The sequence below is a fragment of the Carettochelys insculpta genome, chromosome 24, assembly GCF_033958435.1.
Source record: "Carettochelys insculpta isolate YL-2023 chromosome 24, ASM3395843v1, whole genome shotgun sequence".
Taxonomy (NCBI): Eukaryota; Metazoa; Chordata; order Testudines; family Carettochelyidae; genus Carettochelys; species Carettochelys insculpta.
In genome coordinates this window covers 12474655-12492216 of record NC_134160.1, presented here as the reverse complement: position 1 = coordinate 12492216, position 17562 = coordinate 12474655, and the positions used below count along the sequence as shown (strand labels likewise).

General features: G+C 38.5%; 1 protein-coding gene across 26 annotated transcripts in view; it reads right to left on the bottom strand.

Moving 5' to 3' along the window:
• The window catches only part of EPB41 (erythrocyte membrane protein band 4.1), a 217682-nt gene that overhangs the window by 49247 nt on the left and 150873 nt on the right, over window positions 1-17562 (bottom strand). For 7 of the 26 annotated variants that reach the window (XM_074976554.1, XM_074976553.1, XM_074976561.1 and 4 more), the window contains 7 exons: window positions 16078-16203; window positions 14032-14243; window positions 10193-10249; window positions 10034-10075; window positions 9137-9199; window positions 4938-5117; window positions 3154-3204 (listed from right to left, as the gene is read on the bottom strand). In XM_074976554.1, coding sequence (XP_074832655.1) covers window positions 3154-3204; window positions 4938-5117; window positions 9137-9199; window positions 10034-10075; window positions 10193-10249; window positions 14032-14243; window positions 16078-16203 — 731 coding nt within the window. The remainder of the gene's footprint in view (window positions 1-3153; window positions 3205-4937; window positions 5118-9136; window positions 9200-10033; window positions 10076-10192; window positions 10250-14031; window positions 14244-16077; window positions 16204-17562) is intronic. The other 19 variants (XM_074976556.1, XM_074976564.1, XM_074976566.1 and 16 more) reach the window with 13 other exon arrangements.

The following is a 17562-nucleotide window of genomic DNA, read 5'->3' as shown; positions in this document are numbered from 1 at the left end:
TGGAAAACGTGTATAATTCCATTCACTCATCACAGATGTCTCTTCTTTTCCCCCAGTGCGTGTACATGTACATCCACCAATATATATCCAATAACTTTCAATGTACACAGTGCTATTTTATATAGATCTATAAAGAAAGTTAGACACGGATTTTAATCCCTTTCATCCAAGCATCTTCAATTCTCTTATAGCCCCTCAGCGTGAATACCATTGCAGATATTGAGCAATATTATTTCTACACTCATCCTCCAGAGAAAGCAAGAGAAAGAAAGGAAGAAAGAGTGCGTTTGCTCATCTCTGTCCCCTCACTATCAGATACCGAGAAGCAGCTGCCCAAGTCTGCTCAGCCCAGCTGAGCCTCAAATCCTGGCTCTCATACAACTGAATTATTAATAGTGCCGTCAAGTTTAAATGTAACTATAGATAATTTAAATCAAATTATCTCTCTATCTACACACACACACACACACACACACACAAAAGTACTACAAAAATAAGCAGCATGCAAAGGTTTGTTAAAGTAATTACAATACTAATGGTTTGAACACTAGAATTATGATCTGGACACACTGCTCTTTAACAAGTTTTGATAAATTTAACAATGCTAGTAATCAAGTTGCAGACACAGGACGTGTACTTAACAGCATGTTACTGCCATTCTTATTATTATTAGTATATACACTTCAGTTGAGTTCGACACAAACGGAAAGAACATACATCTACATTGCACCAAGGAAGTTAAATTCAGGAAACACTAATTTAACCTTACAATAAATAAGTACTATTTTTAATTAGGAGTTCCCCCAACTCCCCTCCCCCGCACAAAAGTTAGAGAGCATTTTCGTTCAGAGGAGAGTTCAGTTATGAAAGATAAAGAGTATCTTATACAAAGACAGTATTAAGTCCTGACAAGAATCTTCCATAAAGGGGACAGTTGAAATAGTCTGTTGCTATGTAGATATATAAATTATCCCTAAGAGCGCCACTGACACCAAGATTTTATAGTTAAAGAAAAGCCAATTTTGTTCTAATATTGTTTTCTTTAAAAAAGGAGTGGTTATGGATAAGACACTCAGTTGTCAATCATCTTAAAAGCTTTTTGAATAAATACGAGACTGAATTTTTCCCCACCATAAACATCATAAATGTATGCAAGTGCTCAGCTTAAGAGTAATCTTCAACAGGGTCTTTTCAAAAACTGTTATGCACAAAGTATTAAGTCTACAGAAGCAAAATAGCCACTGTCAGCATGCCTGCTTCAGCACTGAAGATTTTCAGATAGGTACTCAATAAGTAACGTGCCTTTTAAGATTTAGACCATCAATCACCTAGGCTCAAATTCAAATGAAGGTCTGGCAACCCACTGCCACTCCTTTGGAATCCCAAATCACATACTATACAAAGCAAAATATTATAATGAAAAATATAGGTTCAGAGTGTTCCTAGGTCAATGAACTATGGAGATCAGAGAGTAACATGAAGATACAGCAGAAGATACAGTTGACAATTCAAGGGCTGTAGTCACAAGGTTTCGATTAGGCACTCTGTTTCTGATCACAGAAAGACCAACCACCACACAGTTAGTGCAAGGACCACAAAAAGGGACATCATAAAAGGAATGCGCGGAGAAGGAAAAGTACTAAAGTACAGGTCGCACTTTTTGAGTGATTTCTGCTCCTCAGGAATTGTAATAGAAACCTTTGGAAGAATATCTTCTTTTGCTTGCTGGGGCAATGAAGTCTCAGTAGGCATCTGCTTTTTTATTTTGTCTTCATCCTGTACTAACTGAGGACGTTCCTGTGTCTGCTTTCGTGGTAGAAGATCAAGAAAGACAGAGAGATGAACAAAAATGACAGATGGGAAGTGCTCAAAATGGTACTTGGGGATGTACAAAGTGTTAAAACTGGTCTTCTAGAAGCTTCTATCAATCAATATTTATTACTAAATTGGCAGGCTGCTGTCTAGAACAAATTCTGTGGAGGCTCAATCAGAATAGATGCACTTTATTAATAATCCTCCAACTTTGTTTCTGAATGTGACAATCTCCACAGAACCCACTAATCTCAGGATCATATTCATATGTGTTCACAGCTTCCTTTGAGAGAGAGAGAGAGAGAGAGAGAGAAATTTAAAAGCTAGTACTTAAGTGTTCCACAACTGAAACTGAGTAAAAAGTTGCTGATGTATTACAAATACAAGTGATACACTACTAAACACAGTCTTTTACAGCTTCCCATATTATATTGACCTTCAAGGCAGCATCAGTTCATAATATTTGACACTACCTTTTAGTGCAGATGATATAATCTTATTCTGAAAGTTTTGAAGACATTGCAAATGAAGATAGTATCAAAATCTCCACTTTTTTCAAAATGATATTTGGCTATAAATGCAATATACACAATCCCTTAGAAATGAGGAATGTGAAATATGAATGGTTTTCCTAGTGACATTCCAAACTCTGTGGATTTTGTTTTACAGTTTAGTGCATCCATGTCTTCAGAGTCTAAAGAATGTGAAATTATCATGAACTCAGTATCATACAAACACTTCAGCATTTGTGAAACATATTTGGAGAAATTTTGTTGCAGTTTATCCAAGAAATGTTTTCCATCCACTCAGCTGGCCCAGCTTGGGCAGCCCAGATGTATCTATGAAAGAAAAAATTTCGCCCTAAGCTCTCTCAGTTGAGCCAACCGCCTTTGATCAGTCTGGTATTTTGGGACCGGTTCTTTGCACACCCCTAAGTGATGAGTATTAGGGAGAAAGTAGCTGGGGGACTGGGCAGCAAAAGAAATAAAATAAAATGCAAGAGTAATGTGATTATTAAAACAAAAAATGGAATGGAAAGGAAGACAACATAAAAAGAATAGGGTATAGTTAAATTTTCATAATTGCCTTTTTTTTTCTCAAATACATGGTTACATCTTCATGCAGCTTTTCAACCAGCCATGCGCCGAAATAAGCAAATTGAAAGCTGCAAAAGCTGCAGCAGTGCAAATCCTTTAGGTGTTAGGTCAGGAGGCTGTGAGATATGAAACTATTTAACGATGCCAAAAGAAAAATGTTACTCAGCAGCTGCTGTTGAATTTTTGCTTACTGCCATTACAATAGCAAAATTTGGTTCAAAAGCACATATAACACCAGCTTTACCTCCGGCCCACCAACCCTTCTGTCAGATGATAGGAGAGTGGCTTTCTTGACCTGGACATACACAAAATGTGTAAAATTCAGTTGTCTTGTAAAGCAAGATACAGGAATCGTAAAATGATAACCCCTTACAGAAATGCCATCATTACCGTAATTATAACCATGGTGCAGCAGCAACAAAAATAATTAAAGTCATATTTATTTTCCTTATACGTTTGATAATGATGTGAAAGTAAAACAAAACACTATCTTGTGCCTCCTGCAGGTATCTCGTTATGATCATAAATTGCCTTCACTAAAAAGCCATTTCCAGAAGGATCATGGAACTTCCAGAGACAGGTATTGGTGATGCGACACACCGAGGGCTGGCACCACCCTTACTACAGTATTAAACAGCTAGCAAGCCACTGAAGTTGCAGGTTGGTAAGCACACACTATCACCATTTCCCCCCGTCTTGTGAAACACTTTCATAAGTTAAGAAAAAGAATACTGCAGAAAGGTTTCTGAAAATAAACACATGAAGCCACTTTATGGTTTAATCACTGAAATTCAACTAAGTAATTGGCAGCTCCTGGAATTACAGCCTGTTCAAATTATCAGTACATTCTCCTTATTAAGGAAAGAGTCCTATAGTTTACCATGCTTCTGCTTCATCTGTATTTTAAGCAAATTGTAATACATCAGATTCTCACTGCCTCTTCGAATAGTTTCTGAACACCCTTCTCCTTCCTGCTCCCCAGATTATGCCATGTTACAAGTACCATGCTTGCATGGTTTAAAGGTCTAGTAAACAGTCTCCAAAGCAGCTGGAGCAAGGGAGGAGAGATTTATACCAAAATCTTGGGCCTCCTGAAACAGTGCAAGTTTTGCCACTGATTTTAATAGAGCTAGGATTTCACTCCTCACTTTAAATCAAATAGCTACCATTGTTCAAGACATGGTAATTAATTTGATCCAGGAATTTTAATTGTGAGTTAAGTAACACCAGTAGTAATATAACAGGGCCTATCCTAGTAACATACTGGCTACCGGTGTAAGGAAGAGACTAGACAGCATATTGACTGGTCTCTTGGCCTCTCCAGCTTCCGCGTAGTAAAAAGCACTAAAGTGAGGTCTATGAATTTACATGAATGCTACAAATATGAATACTGTCCTAAAAAGCAATTATATTCCCACCCAACCAGTTATATATCCTTGTGCCTATGGGGAGTCCCAATGGTGTTAGTAAGACACCTCTCAGGGACATGGGGGAACACTTGCACGTCCTGAAGCAAGATCCAGACAGAGTTATACACAAAGTTCTCTCAATGAGATTCTTTTCTGGGTTATCAAGCCTTGTGACTTTTGGTTTGTAGAAACAACCATTCAAAATACACATTTTTTCCCTCTACAGTTTGAGACAATATCCTTGAAGTTAAAATTTAAAATTACAATCCACATCAATTTAGATATTTTTCATTTTGGAAAATAATATTTATGCCCACTTGTATTTTGAATAAGCCAAATCCCAACATAACTATTTTAGTCTGTACTCATGTAATGGTGAAACTAATAGCAAGAAAATATATACCTCCAGTGGCAGCATTAATTAACATTGATACAAAGCTGGATGGGGAGTTCAAATATCGTGAAAAACTTTAAAAAAAAAACTTCAACAACAAGGTTGTCCTTAAAACCACCAGAAATATATATGAGTCGTCCTCAACTACTTAAAGATGTCCATTTAAATTTAGTATTTATTGGTACAATATAATTTCAGTCAATATCATATTTCATAAGTACTCACTCCTTCCACTCCAGTGGGGACTTGCCCATTGACGTTAGATGTTCTGAAGGGGGAGTGAGTGGACAAGCGCTTATCCCATTCACTGGGCTGGGACTCAGGGACAGATTCCATGAAGCTCTTCTTTAGCTCACTGATATTAGCATGATGCTTCTTTATTTCTTCTTGAGTTTTATCTAGTTCCTATGATGTAAAAAATAAATAAATAAATGGATATACACATAAAAGGAGACTAAATTAGTCCTACGTTGACAGATAGCAAATGGCACTCAAAAGTTGCCACCAGTTTCCATTAGCTGTGCTCACTCTGTAAACAAATAAGGAAATATTCTCCTTCCCTTTATTCTGCCATCTGTACAGAGGGACAAATTTTAATTAAGTGGAAGATATTTCCCCTTCTAGCAGTGAGGCCTGGCATTACTCATCTCTCACTTCTACAGAATATTACCGTTGAAACACCTGGGTTTCCACCTAAGGAGAAAATATCACGGGATGGAATAAACAGAACCCTGACAATTTGATTTCATATCCTTCACTGCATGTTTTTCTCTTTTGTTGGTCTTCTATTAAACCCAAACATCTGAGGGAAGCTCACAGATGCTGTTAACATTTAAGAGTTTCTTTCCGGTTTCTATTTTTTCCATTCTCAGATGGAATTACCTTTAAAAGAGAATCTCATTCCCTTCTTTGTCCTCACCTTATTCCTTCTGGGAGCTACACACAAAGTTTCACAGTAGTGAACAAACTGTGAGATGAGACAATTACTCTTAATACTGAACTGGGCATCTATTTCATGCCAGAGTAACCACTGCACCCAAGCTAAAAAGATAAGCATATGAAAAAAAGCTAAACTATCTGGGATTCCAAGTTACACCATGCACAGACTTCAGCACAAGTTCGCTATTTAACTTACTCATTCAAAAACAGCCTTTTCTTTACAAGCAAAAATAGTTGTTTTAAAACAAAGCTTTTGAATAAGACAGGCTTAAGCTAAACAAAAACATTTCAAGACAGTGCAAAAATGAAGCAAGACTCAGTCACTGGCAAATTTGAATTGAACTGAATCCCCTACTTACTCCAAGCATCTATTAAGTGACTTGCCTGAGAGGCAATCCGCCTCCCCCAGCCCCCACCACAGGTGATTTGTCAGTTTTCATTTAATTTTTTTTGTTTGTTTTCCATCTCTCTGTTATATATCCATTGTGCCAGTTCATTTTCAGCACTATTTCCAGAAGTGGATCTGCCCCATGAAAATTCATCATTTAATGAATTATTCTGTTAGTCTTTAAAGTGCTACATGCCTGCTTTTTTGTTTTCTGAAGATACAGACTAACACAGCTATCTTGCTAACTATTAAGTCACTTACACAAAACCAGACTGCTTGCATTTGGTTTAAATTAACTGAAAAGTGGCTAATCTGTTGTCTGGTCATCCAGCAGCCATAACCCTGCAGCTTACCAAAGAGAGAGACTGCCTTCAGCTAGCAGGAATAAAAGATTCACATGTGCTTCATTAATACAGACTTCCCTTTGGACCTATCCTTAGGAAATAGCTTTGGCTTCTGTCCACATGAAAACAAACATGAGTGCCCACTATTTAGAAAAAGCATAAACAAGTCTGTTGAAGATTTCATGGTAAACTCAGAAGCTGGAATCAGCTATGAATAGAGAGGACCCGTGCCACTGACTGAACTGAAAGAAAACAAATATTATGCCTCTTGCTTAGCCTTGTTGAGAGGAGCTTAGTTCACAGGTGGACTTCCCCTGACAGAACAGTGTTAATGTGGAAGCTGAAGTTAGCAAGATGTATCCCACAGAAGTTTGAGTTGTTCTTGTAAGCCTTTTCTAATGAATAAAGCACTCAAATAATTGCACTTAGTTCTTATTACAGCTTTTTATAAATTTACGATACATAGACTTGCAAGATCTGAAGAAATAACTGTTTCCGATAAAACAAAATAAATTCTATAAAATTTTCCCACTCTCAGAGAGTTTGCAGAATTTAACCTGATTGTCAAATACAGAGAGCGAAAAAAGGAAGAAACAACCACCAACATAACCTTTGTGATGAGGGTCTGTGAACACCTGTAACAAAAATGCTTTGGGTGGCGGGAGAAGGCAGCAAGAGATCAAGAGGCTGAGGAGAAAGGGAGCACAAAATACACGTGCCAGATGCAAGTGTCACACTAGCATGAAAAAGCCATTTAAGAAATATGAATTTCCACTGTGAAAAGATAAACAATTAGCTTATGAATGGCCTAAACAAACTGTGGTTGATATACTCATTGCATTCTGACTGTAAATGACTCCCATTGAACATTTTGCTGATGTTGAAATGCTTAAAATGGTAGCAGTCAGAAACCAAAAGACCCAAAGTTTTAAATTACGATTTAAAAAGGCAGTTAGTACATTTCATTTTTAAAAACACAGTTGAGGAAATCACTGTCAGCTGCTGAAGTTGTAATCTTGAATAGAAACACAACACACAGAAAGAACCAGTACTAGAAGCCACAAAGTGTCTTCTGTAACAATGTATAAAAATATATGATTGGAATGTTCCAGTCTTCAAGATCTTGGTTTGTATGGGAGCTCTCTAAATTCTAAGTTTCAATGTCAAAAAGTAGACTATCCATGACCTCCACCTGGGTATGAAATGACAGAAAACAATCTTGCATTCTTAGAACACGCAGCAACTGACAGCTAAGCAGTAGCATACTGAAGTGCCCTCAGTGGCATACTTTGCTAGTGAAAGCAACTATTGCACGCAGCAGGGGACTTGCTATTACCACAGGGTTGTTTCAATATAGGAGACCCTCCATATTTCCTGGAATACTTTTGATCAGGAATGCAGTTAAGCTGGGTCTACACTACGAAGTTCTGTCTACAGAAGTCACTGTCGACAGAGTTTTGCCAAAAGAACCTCTGTCTACAGAGCACATTCACAACTAAGAGCTGCTTGCCCTGAAAATGCCCTCTGTTGACAAGAAGCAGCCAGACTGCCCAGCCTTCTGTTGACAGAACAGCCAACTGGAAGCTCTGCAAACAAGTCTGCCAGGTGAACTGGAAGCCCTTGCTGTTGACAGAGGGCCCCCCCAAGCATCTACACTACTTTTCTGTCTACAGAGGCACCATGCCTCAAATTTCAAGACATAACTCTGCCAGAAAAAGGCTATGTCTACACTAGAAGCCTCTGTCAACAGAAGTTACTGTCGAGAGGGAAATCGCAACAGAACCTCTGTTGACAGATTGTTATGCCTCAAATTTTTGAGGGATAATACTGTCGAGGCAAATGCAAAGTTCTGTCAAGACTCTGTTGAAAGAATGCTTTAAGTGTGTAGACGTTCCCTGAGTTATATCGACAGAAGGCCCCTTCTGCAAAAAAAAAAAAAAAACAAAAAAAACAAACCTCTAGTGTAGACACAGCCAAAAGGTTGTGTTCTGTTGATAGGCTCTAGACAGACTGCATTTGTAGTGTGGACGCTACCTAGTTTTGTTGACAGAAGGCCTCTTCTGTAGACAGAAGTTTGTAGTGTAGACTCAGCTTTAGAGAAAAATTACAGCTACAACGATGGTCAATTCTATTGGCCATTCTCTGGAGAGTAAAAAAGGCCTCACTTCACACTACCGTACTTTAAGCAAGCACAGTGGTTCCAGTGGCATGAACCCTCCTGAAGAACAAGATTCTTGTGTAGTTTATACAGCTTCCAGCTTTGCTGCTGGTCTCATTTTTATGTGTTCAATTGTGATCCAGCCTGGATTCCATTCCCCTTTTTTCTCCTTATCCCAGGCAAGGAAAGTTAGAGAGAGAGAGAGAGAGACAGACAGACAGACACACACAACCTCTCCGTAACGGCATCCCATGTGACTAGCATTACTGTATGTACCACTGTAGAGAGTCCTACTTGTGAACTAAAGGAAACGATTGTGCAATAAATGGGACTAGAGAAACAGATTTGGCACAGAACTATCCCAATCATATATTTTTGTGATAAGAATGACAGAATGAAAACCAAAAAAGTAGGAGAAATGACTGCACATTGTTATGTTTATTGTTGACATGCAAAAGCATCTTTTAAAATAAAGTCTTCATGCAACAGCATGCAAAAACAAATTCAGCAGCAGAGGAGGAAGAAAAAGAGTTTAGCAAAGAATGCAGAACGTCCAAGCAAACGCAACTGAAATAAGTGTCAAGTTCATACAAACCTCCAACATTAAATTGCTATGTCTGATATAAATGTTTTCACCATCTAGTTTCTTTGATCTTTTCTGCAAAAATGAAAGAAAGGGGGAAACAAAAAAAGCACAAAAAATTAAAATGTTGTTCTTGCGGGAATTGCAAATTGGCAAATAAAAAAAGTTAAATAAATGTTTAGAATGCAGCATTGTGCCAAAACGGGATGGGCTACAGAACCACAAGAACATGTGTAAAAACAGTCACCACCCAGAAATGGAGGACCTTGCTTATGAACAATGGAAGAATGTAATGAGTTTCATTTAAAGAGACAGTTCTCAGAGTTTCATTGGCTTATCTGCATTGCTATAACAAAGGCAATCCTGCTTTCACCAAATAAGTTTTTAACATTTTCTCTGGAAGATGTGAAAAGACATTTTCAATTTCCTGATAAAGTGAGTATGGTGCTACATAACATGGTATTGTATATAGCTTTTGCAGTGCTTCCAAGCCTTTAAAATTATTTTATTAAAATGTATTACAATTGATGTACTTGAAATACCTTCAGCATTTTACATATCTGTCCCTTCAAGTACACCATAAATGGTGAAGTTATTGTACTTCCTGGAAAACACAATGTACAATTTTCTTGGGCTTGTTATTAGCTATATTTCTGTACAGAACTGTAAAAATGCAATTTATATTCCTAACAGAGTATGTTTCTCACTTAGTTGTTCTTTAAGAGAAATTTATGAAACAATCTCAGACTGCAACTGGGATAAAAAGCTGAATTGTTTTGAAAACAAACAACAGACACTTGCAAATTAAAACAAAGCACATGAAGCAATTGGAGCACTGTCTTTTTAAATATATTAAATATGAGTGAGTAATATGGCAGTTTTCTTTGGTGAAAGTGTAAAGTGGCTAACCTTCCTCATTCTTATCGGCTCTTCCTCTTTTTCTGCAGGCTGCTGTTTTGTAGCGATTAAAAAAAAATGGTGGTTCATTTAGTTATGTTGAACTTTCATTTTACAACTTTTTTAAAAAGATGAATGAGAACAACCTAACTGATAATAATAGGCACAAACCTGGGGTTGGTCACCATTTGTGGTAGGCAATGTGACCTGGATGTGCGTTTTCCCCACCTACATTTAAGAAATAAAGTGGTAAAAAACATTTCCTGTTAGTAAATTTTTGAAAACCACTTAAGTTTCAAAACACAGCTGAAATACTAAACTGTTTTTAAAAAGCTGTGTCAACATGCAGGAATCAACACTCAGTCTTTTGAAGGAGGTTAGCAAGGGTTAATAGTACTGACAAACAATGACAATTTGTAAGTTCAACATCATGTTTCTAAAACGAAGTACAATTTTGACACCAGTGTTAAGAGACCTCAACATGCATTTATTTAATACGTCCACCAAAGATAGCTTTAAAATGAAAAAAGCCTATTTGCAAGTCACTGTTTCCAAAGATTATCTACAATTTGATACCCCCAATGAGATCACTGTGAAAAAAAGTGACATGTTCAAATAGACATTTAACTTTTCAAAGACAAAATCATTTCTTTCATAGTGATCATCTAGCCTGGCTCCCCGGGCCATACTCCTATCTGTCTTTACATTTTTCAGACAACTGACCCATCAGCACCACTGAATTTGAGTTTCTCATTCACCATAACTGAAGAGCAAGAACTAATACTTTAAAAGCTTTTTTAAGTTAAAAGGATTTTGACATCCAATCCACCTAGACCAGTGGTTCTTAACCTGGAGCGCACACACCGTCTGGGGGTGTGATACCCTTTCTGGGGGGTGCGAGACATGCCTGATTTTTTTAGAAGGTAAATCATCAAATTAAGCACAGGTATGTAAGTATAACTACTTTGTCTCATCAAACCTATGTATATATTAACATTACACACTTTTAATAACAAAACTATTTTACATATAATTAATAAGCATTTAAAAGTGTAGAGGCCACCCCATCTCCATTTTTGACACGGGGTGCGAGAACATATTTTGAGAACCAAAGGGGAGCAGGCTGCAATAAAGCTTAAGGACCACTAACTTAGACAATCTAGGCTTGCAACAAAGGTGCGGCATGCCTACACTTGAATGTTAGAGTGGAGACCAAGAGTCATTCAAATAAACCTGCACCTCCTACTAGCCTATACTGAAGTAACTTTGGTAAGTTTACCTTGATGGTCTTCTTGAAATACCACCATGACAATGCAGTAAGAATGTTGAAATGGGATAAAGAATATAAGAAGCACCACAAAAATTGACTGCCACAAAGCAAAATAGTTACAAGCGGAAAAAGAAACAAAACAGGTTATTAGCCCAAGATTAGATTAAACAACGGAGCACTTTAGCAGTTTCTAGAATACGAAAAGACCTTTGGAAAAATTCTGTCCACATGAACTGCCAAAGTAAATCTAATACTGTAAATACCCGAAAAATCTGTCTGATAAATAAGGGACTGGGTTCGTGGAAGTAGAATTATTTGCAAAACTCCATTTATTTTTGTCACACCTCCTCAGTGACTCAGTTCTCCTGACCTGTACCTTTATAACTAAAGGCAGCTCAGAGCTCTTGGGTATTTTGCAATGATATTCTGTCATTGACAATATTGGGGTCATCAATCCAAAGTATTGAAAACTGTATTTAATTAATCATATAAAAAGCCCTGTTGAAGAACTGATTTGTTCACCTCTTAGATGTGTTTTTATATATGTAACTATACGGCAAGTAGACTATGCAAGAAAACAAGGCACTTGGATACTAGGAAATAATACACTTTGTAGATTACACACAATGAAAATATAACTGATTATGTTTGGCAATTATGGTTTTGAAGGGCCAAATTTGCCTGTTTTAAGTGGATGCAACTTTGCTAAAGTCAGAGATGGACCAGATACAACCATATCAAATTTGGCCATAGGTTTCCAGATTGCCACCAGTCAATTCTTATCAGCCGTACCAGTAGTCCTTTGAAGACAGAAAATAAAGATTTCTTTGCTTGTTGGGAAGGTTAGTGAAGACATGCTGCCTGCTCCCTTGTGCCTCAATTGCTTATTTCAAAAGTATAGAGCTTCCTTGAAACATAACTATACATACACCATACGAGAATTGCCCTCTATCTGTAGTACAATAAAAGTAGGATTCCCAACAAAAATGGGGAAACACAGAATGCACAATACTCAATGATAAGAAGCAATCTCTAGTTACCCTTTCTGTCTCAAGAGTCTCTGCAATCCATAGCCTCAGCCAAAATAAACTGTAAAATATTAGTACTGAAAGTAAATGAATACCTCTCTGTATACTATTCTGCCTTCTATTTATTTATATACACAGAGAAGTACCATATATTTGCACTTTCCAATTTAAGTAGTCCCACTTAATATTACATCCAACATAGTCTAAACTGTGTTTGAATATTCATAAATGAACATTTTAGTCCAGCTGCCAGACTGTCAGAGGGGCATTAAGAGCTTGCCAGGGAAAACAAATCATTCAAAACACTTTACACTATAAATGCTGGAAGGTCTAGGCCCAATTCTTCCCTCAGATTTTGTAAATATGGGGCAATTGCACTGAAAGAACGGTTACTTACCATTGTAACTGTTGTTCTTCAAGATGTGTTGCTCATGTCCATTCCATGTAGGTGTGCTTGCAGCATAAACATGTCACCAGAAGTTCTTCCCCTAGCAGTAACTGTTGAGCTGGCAGGGCGCCCTCTAGGGTGGCACTGGCATATCAGGCCACATATACCCCTGCTGGCTGCATGCCTCTCTAGTTCCTTCTTACCAGATTACTCCGATGAAGGGTAGGTAGGCAAGATTGGGAATGGACATGAGCAACGCATCTCGAAGAACAACAGTTACAATGGTAAGTAACCATTCTTTCTTCTTCAAGTGCTTTCTCATGTCCATTCGATGTAGGTGACTTCAAAGCACATCTTCCAGGAGGTAGGATCGGAGTTCTACACCTCTACCAAGCAGAGGACTGCCCTACCCAAAGTGGCATCCTCTCTTGCTGGACGGGTTAGTGCATAATTGTTGGTAAAAGTATGGACAGAGAACCAGGTAGAGGCCTTACAGCTGTTCAAAATGGGGACCTGGGCCATAAAGGCTGCTGAAGAATCTTGTGTCCTCGTAGAGTGGGCCAAGAGCAGGGTGGCTGGAATCCCTGCCAGGCTGTAACATTCCTTAACACAGGACAAAATCCAGAAAGCAAGCTTCTGTGCTGATACCAGCTGGCCCTTCAGCAGCTCTGCAATGGCTACGAAGAGCTGAGGGGATTTACAAAAGGGCTTAGTTCTGTCTAAATAAAAGGCAGGGGTGTATGTGGGCTGATATGCCGGCGCCACTCCAGGGGATGCTCTGTCGGCTCAATGGGTACTGCTAGGTGAAAAACTTCTGACAAAGTGTGCACGCTGCGCATGCACACACCCATGTGGAATGGACATGAGCAAGCACTCAAAGAAGAAGCAAAAAATACTACTAGTTAACAAGAGTAAATTCAGTGGTACAGGGGAGTCAATTCTCAGTGGAGCATTCTGTTTTAACGTGCTAAACAGTTAACACCCGATTTGTTAAGGACAAAAAAGCATTCTGGTTTGTGTACAGTTAAGACATGAAAACATAATGTACTGTTGGCTTCCTCCCCCCCGTCCCCACCCCGGGGGAGAGTGAGGGGGTTTCTTCTTGAAGTTCAGGAGAGGTATTCTCATGGAATCACAGCAATTAGCTAGAGGAGATCCCATTCCCAGACCACCGAGTACACAGGAATGCAATACTTCTCTATCCCTTCCCGTCTAACGAAACATTGCCATTTGCAGCTATTTCAGAGCTAGCATTCCATATAAAGTAAAAGCCTCTTACAGCCTTCACAAAATACTTTATGGTAATACCCTGGGTATAGCGTACCTTGGACACTTCAGATGGCTCTGTCTTGACCTTCTCACGTGGCATGTCTTCATGATTTCCTTCAGTTTCTACAGCTTCCTTCTCCACTTTAGAGATTACTGCAATTTCCTTAATAGCAGATGAAACTGGTGGGGTAGGTTCAGCAATATGTCTCTGAGCAATGGCTGGTGCAGAGGTGGGCCGTGGGCTTCGGTCAGGCGTAACCACCGCTACTGCAGAACAGTGAAAAAGTGTCAAGGAACGGTTCAAAATGTATGTTTCTAGATCCCTTGGACAATCTTCCCAAATTAGAGCACTGCATTTACAAACAAACATACAACAAAAGAAAAGCAACTTGTGCATTTAGTACAGAAAGAATGAGGTTATCTTCCTTATAGTTTCAATAATAGTTCTTGTACAGAAAGTAAAAAAGCAAGCTTGCACTCTGCATAGAAGCCACATCACAAATGCTAATTTACATGTAATACCGTGCAAGGAGCTTCTTGATCTATCAAACACCACTGGAATAAGTTTATCACTATGAAACCTTTGAAACACAAACATTTATAACTCTAATTACTTGCATTAGCAGCACCATGAAATCCCCAAACAGAAACTTTAGGAGTTTCTGAATCAGACTGTGATCCACAGATAGCGAGAAGGCTGAGACTCCCAAAGTTACACATTTTCTTTTGGCCAATTCAAAATCAATAGGTATTTCCTTACAAAGCTTTACAGACAAGCAGGAGCCTTCACTTGGCTTTCAAAGCAGACTTCTACTTCTTACATCAGATGACTTCCCCTGCCACAACAAGAGTCGCTGTTGAGGGACAATACCCATTATTTCCAAATTAGTGAAAGGTGCAGCACTGAACTTCAAGCATGTGTTTTTCAGCAGAAGGATGACAAGCTTCACACATATCATCAGGTACTCATAGAACTACCGTTCCTCCTCTTCCTTCCCCAATTCTAATTTCTGAGTCACCATATTTCTAAAAATCCTTACATTTAGGAACAAGCGATCAGAGTCATCCTTTCTGTCAAAGCTACCTCACATCAATTCATCAAGAAGTTTCTATATCCACCATAACTCAGTTCATTTCTATATTAACTTTTCTGTTTATCCAATTAAGCTCCTCCCCATTATCTGAAATAATAAATTCACTTTGATAGAAGCTCATATTAATGAAGTCAGCTACGTGATCAAAATAGAAATATGCATGCTTAGTACTTTGGCCAAGGTAATACTAATTTACTGCAGTTCACCCAGCTAGACCTAAGACACCAGCAGAGTTCAGATTTAAGGATCACAGTCCTTATTTTTAGATATGCTCTAATCCCTGTTTTGCCTCCCATTCAAAAAGGTAGTACAGGCTGAACCTCTCTTGTCCAGTACCCTCAGGAGTTGACTGGTGCTGGATGAGAGAATTTGCTGGGCAAAGCAAGGTGAATATTTTCTATCACATTACCCACACTTCCACTTAGAACTGGAAGCTCTTGGGGGTAAATTACAGTCAAACAGCACAGAACACAGAGCCAGGACTGGTGGCTACAAAGACCATGGGAAATTTGGACACACCCATGATAAGCAGTCATCCAGCTAACTAAAATAATGATGAATTATGGAGTTTTCAGACAAGAGAGTTCCAGATTAGTGGTCCAACCTGTAAATACTTTGTGTATACAATAAAATATGTAGTAATATTGTATGTATTTGACTAATGCAAATAGCAGACCATGAGAAAAATGAAAAAAACCACCCAGCAAACAGTTTTACCTTTAATCAAATATGCACTCTTGACACCAAATCTTTTCATAGTTACATACTAGTCCAAGATATGACACTTCCCTAAACATATTTCTCCTCTACATTAATAAGCCAGTGTGTCAAAAGGATGCCATCTCAATACTACAAGATTTGATCTAGCATGCCTGCCTTGATGTTTTTTGTACTGCAGCAATGACAAACTCTGAAGAAGTTGTATGTGGTGGCTGTGGGATAGCAGAGTCAGGCTTAATAGAAGGAAATATAAACCACACAGGTGCGAGAAGCCATCACAACTGTACCTGGCTCTTTTGGGACTGGATCCAGAAATTTGGGCTCTAGTTCTAGCTCTTTCATCACCACCACTTCTTTTTCCTCCTCCTCTTCATTTATTTGGCTTATCTCAACATTTTCAAGGACATGTATAACTAAAAAAATTATGCATTCATTAAAATGCCACCTCAAAGACTGCATGGAAGAATAGAAGTTACCAAGAGCAAACCTGCAAGAACCAGCCCCCTTTGGGAGTATCAGCACACAGAATTATGCTATTAATTTCATGATTCTTTAGGACAAAAAGATAGGGGAAGAGAGAACACAATGCATACATTTTCTTTTGGCAGCCGATAATGACTTACCTGCTGCATAAAATGCTAATTACTTTGCTTACTGGGCTATACTTAAAATGTATTTCTGTGCTCAGCATAATACTGGATATAGAGGCATTGCATGTTATGGATAATAACGAAGAACTACATAAAGAGACGTCCTGTGGCACCTTACAACTAACAGATTTATTAGCGCATAAGCTCTTGTGAGCAAATACCTACTTAGTCTGTTGCATCTGACAAAGTGGGTCTTTGCCCATGAAAGTTTACCCTCCAATAAATCTGTTAGTCTATAAGGTACCACATGATTTCTCATTGTTTTTGCAGATACAGACTAACATGGCTACCCCTCTGAAACATGAAAAGAGAGTGGTTAGGCTGAGAAAGTAAATACTTTACTGCCATGTGTACACAAATTCAGTGCTAGAAGGCAACATGCTCACAAAGATCCATCTCAAAGGAATGGGGTGGAGAACTCATTACATTGGTCAATAACAATGTATGTGATTTTGGAGGTATAGTAAGCCACTGCTCTGGTCCAGAGAATGTATGTGATGGGACCAAAGAGTGGAGGGAACAGATACTTTGCAAACAAATACTGGGTGAAGGAAATACAAAGGGATGATTTCCCTATAAAAGGAAGGAAGCTGCCCTCCTGACACACAGAACAGGTGATCAAGACGAGTGTCTGAGAACTCAGTCTTGCCTGCCATATTACAACAGGTAAATATTTAGATATTCTGTTATTAACACACATAGTTCGTTTATCAACCTCTTCCCACAGTACGAGTAGGAGGTGTTTCTAGTTAGCTTTTGCTACATAAGGTTAGCCTCCAACCTCTAATTTGCCTTTAAGACAGGTGGAGTTTTGGATGTTTATCTGAAGCAATGGCACGGCTTGGAAAGTGTTACTGCCTCCTGGGAGGCTGAATCACATTGTGATGAAAAAAGGAGGTTACAATCTAACTCCTAAAACCATGCTACACAATACCTACTACAGATCAGGGAGAACACAGCTTGAAAAGTTCTAGGCTTTGCATATGCCTAGTAGAATTTAGGACACCTATGCCTACAAAAGTGACAACACTGGAGTCTTTCCAGAAAGATTTACCACCTTTGGAGTTTGTCATCTGTTCTCTGACAAGTGCAGGTGTCAATGCAACTCCTGAATTACTACTG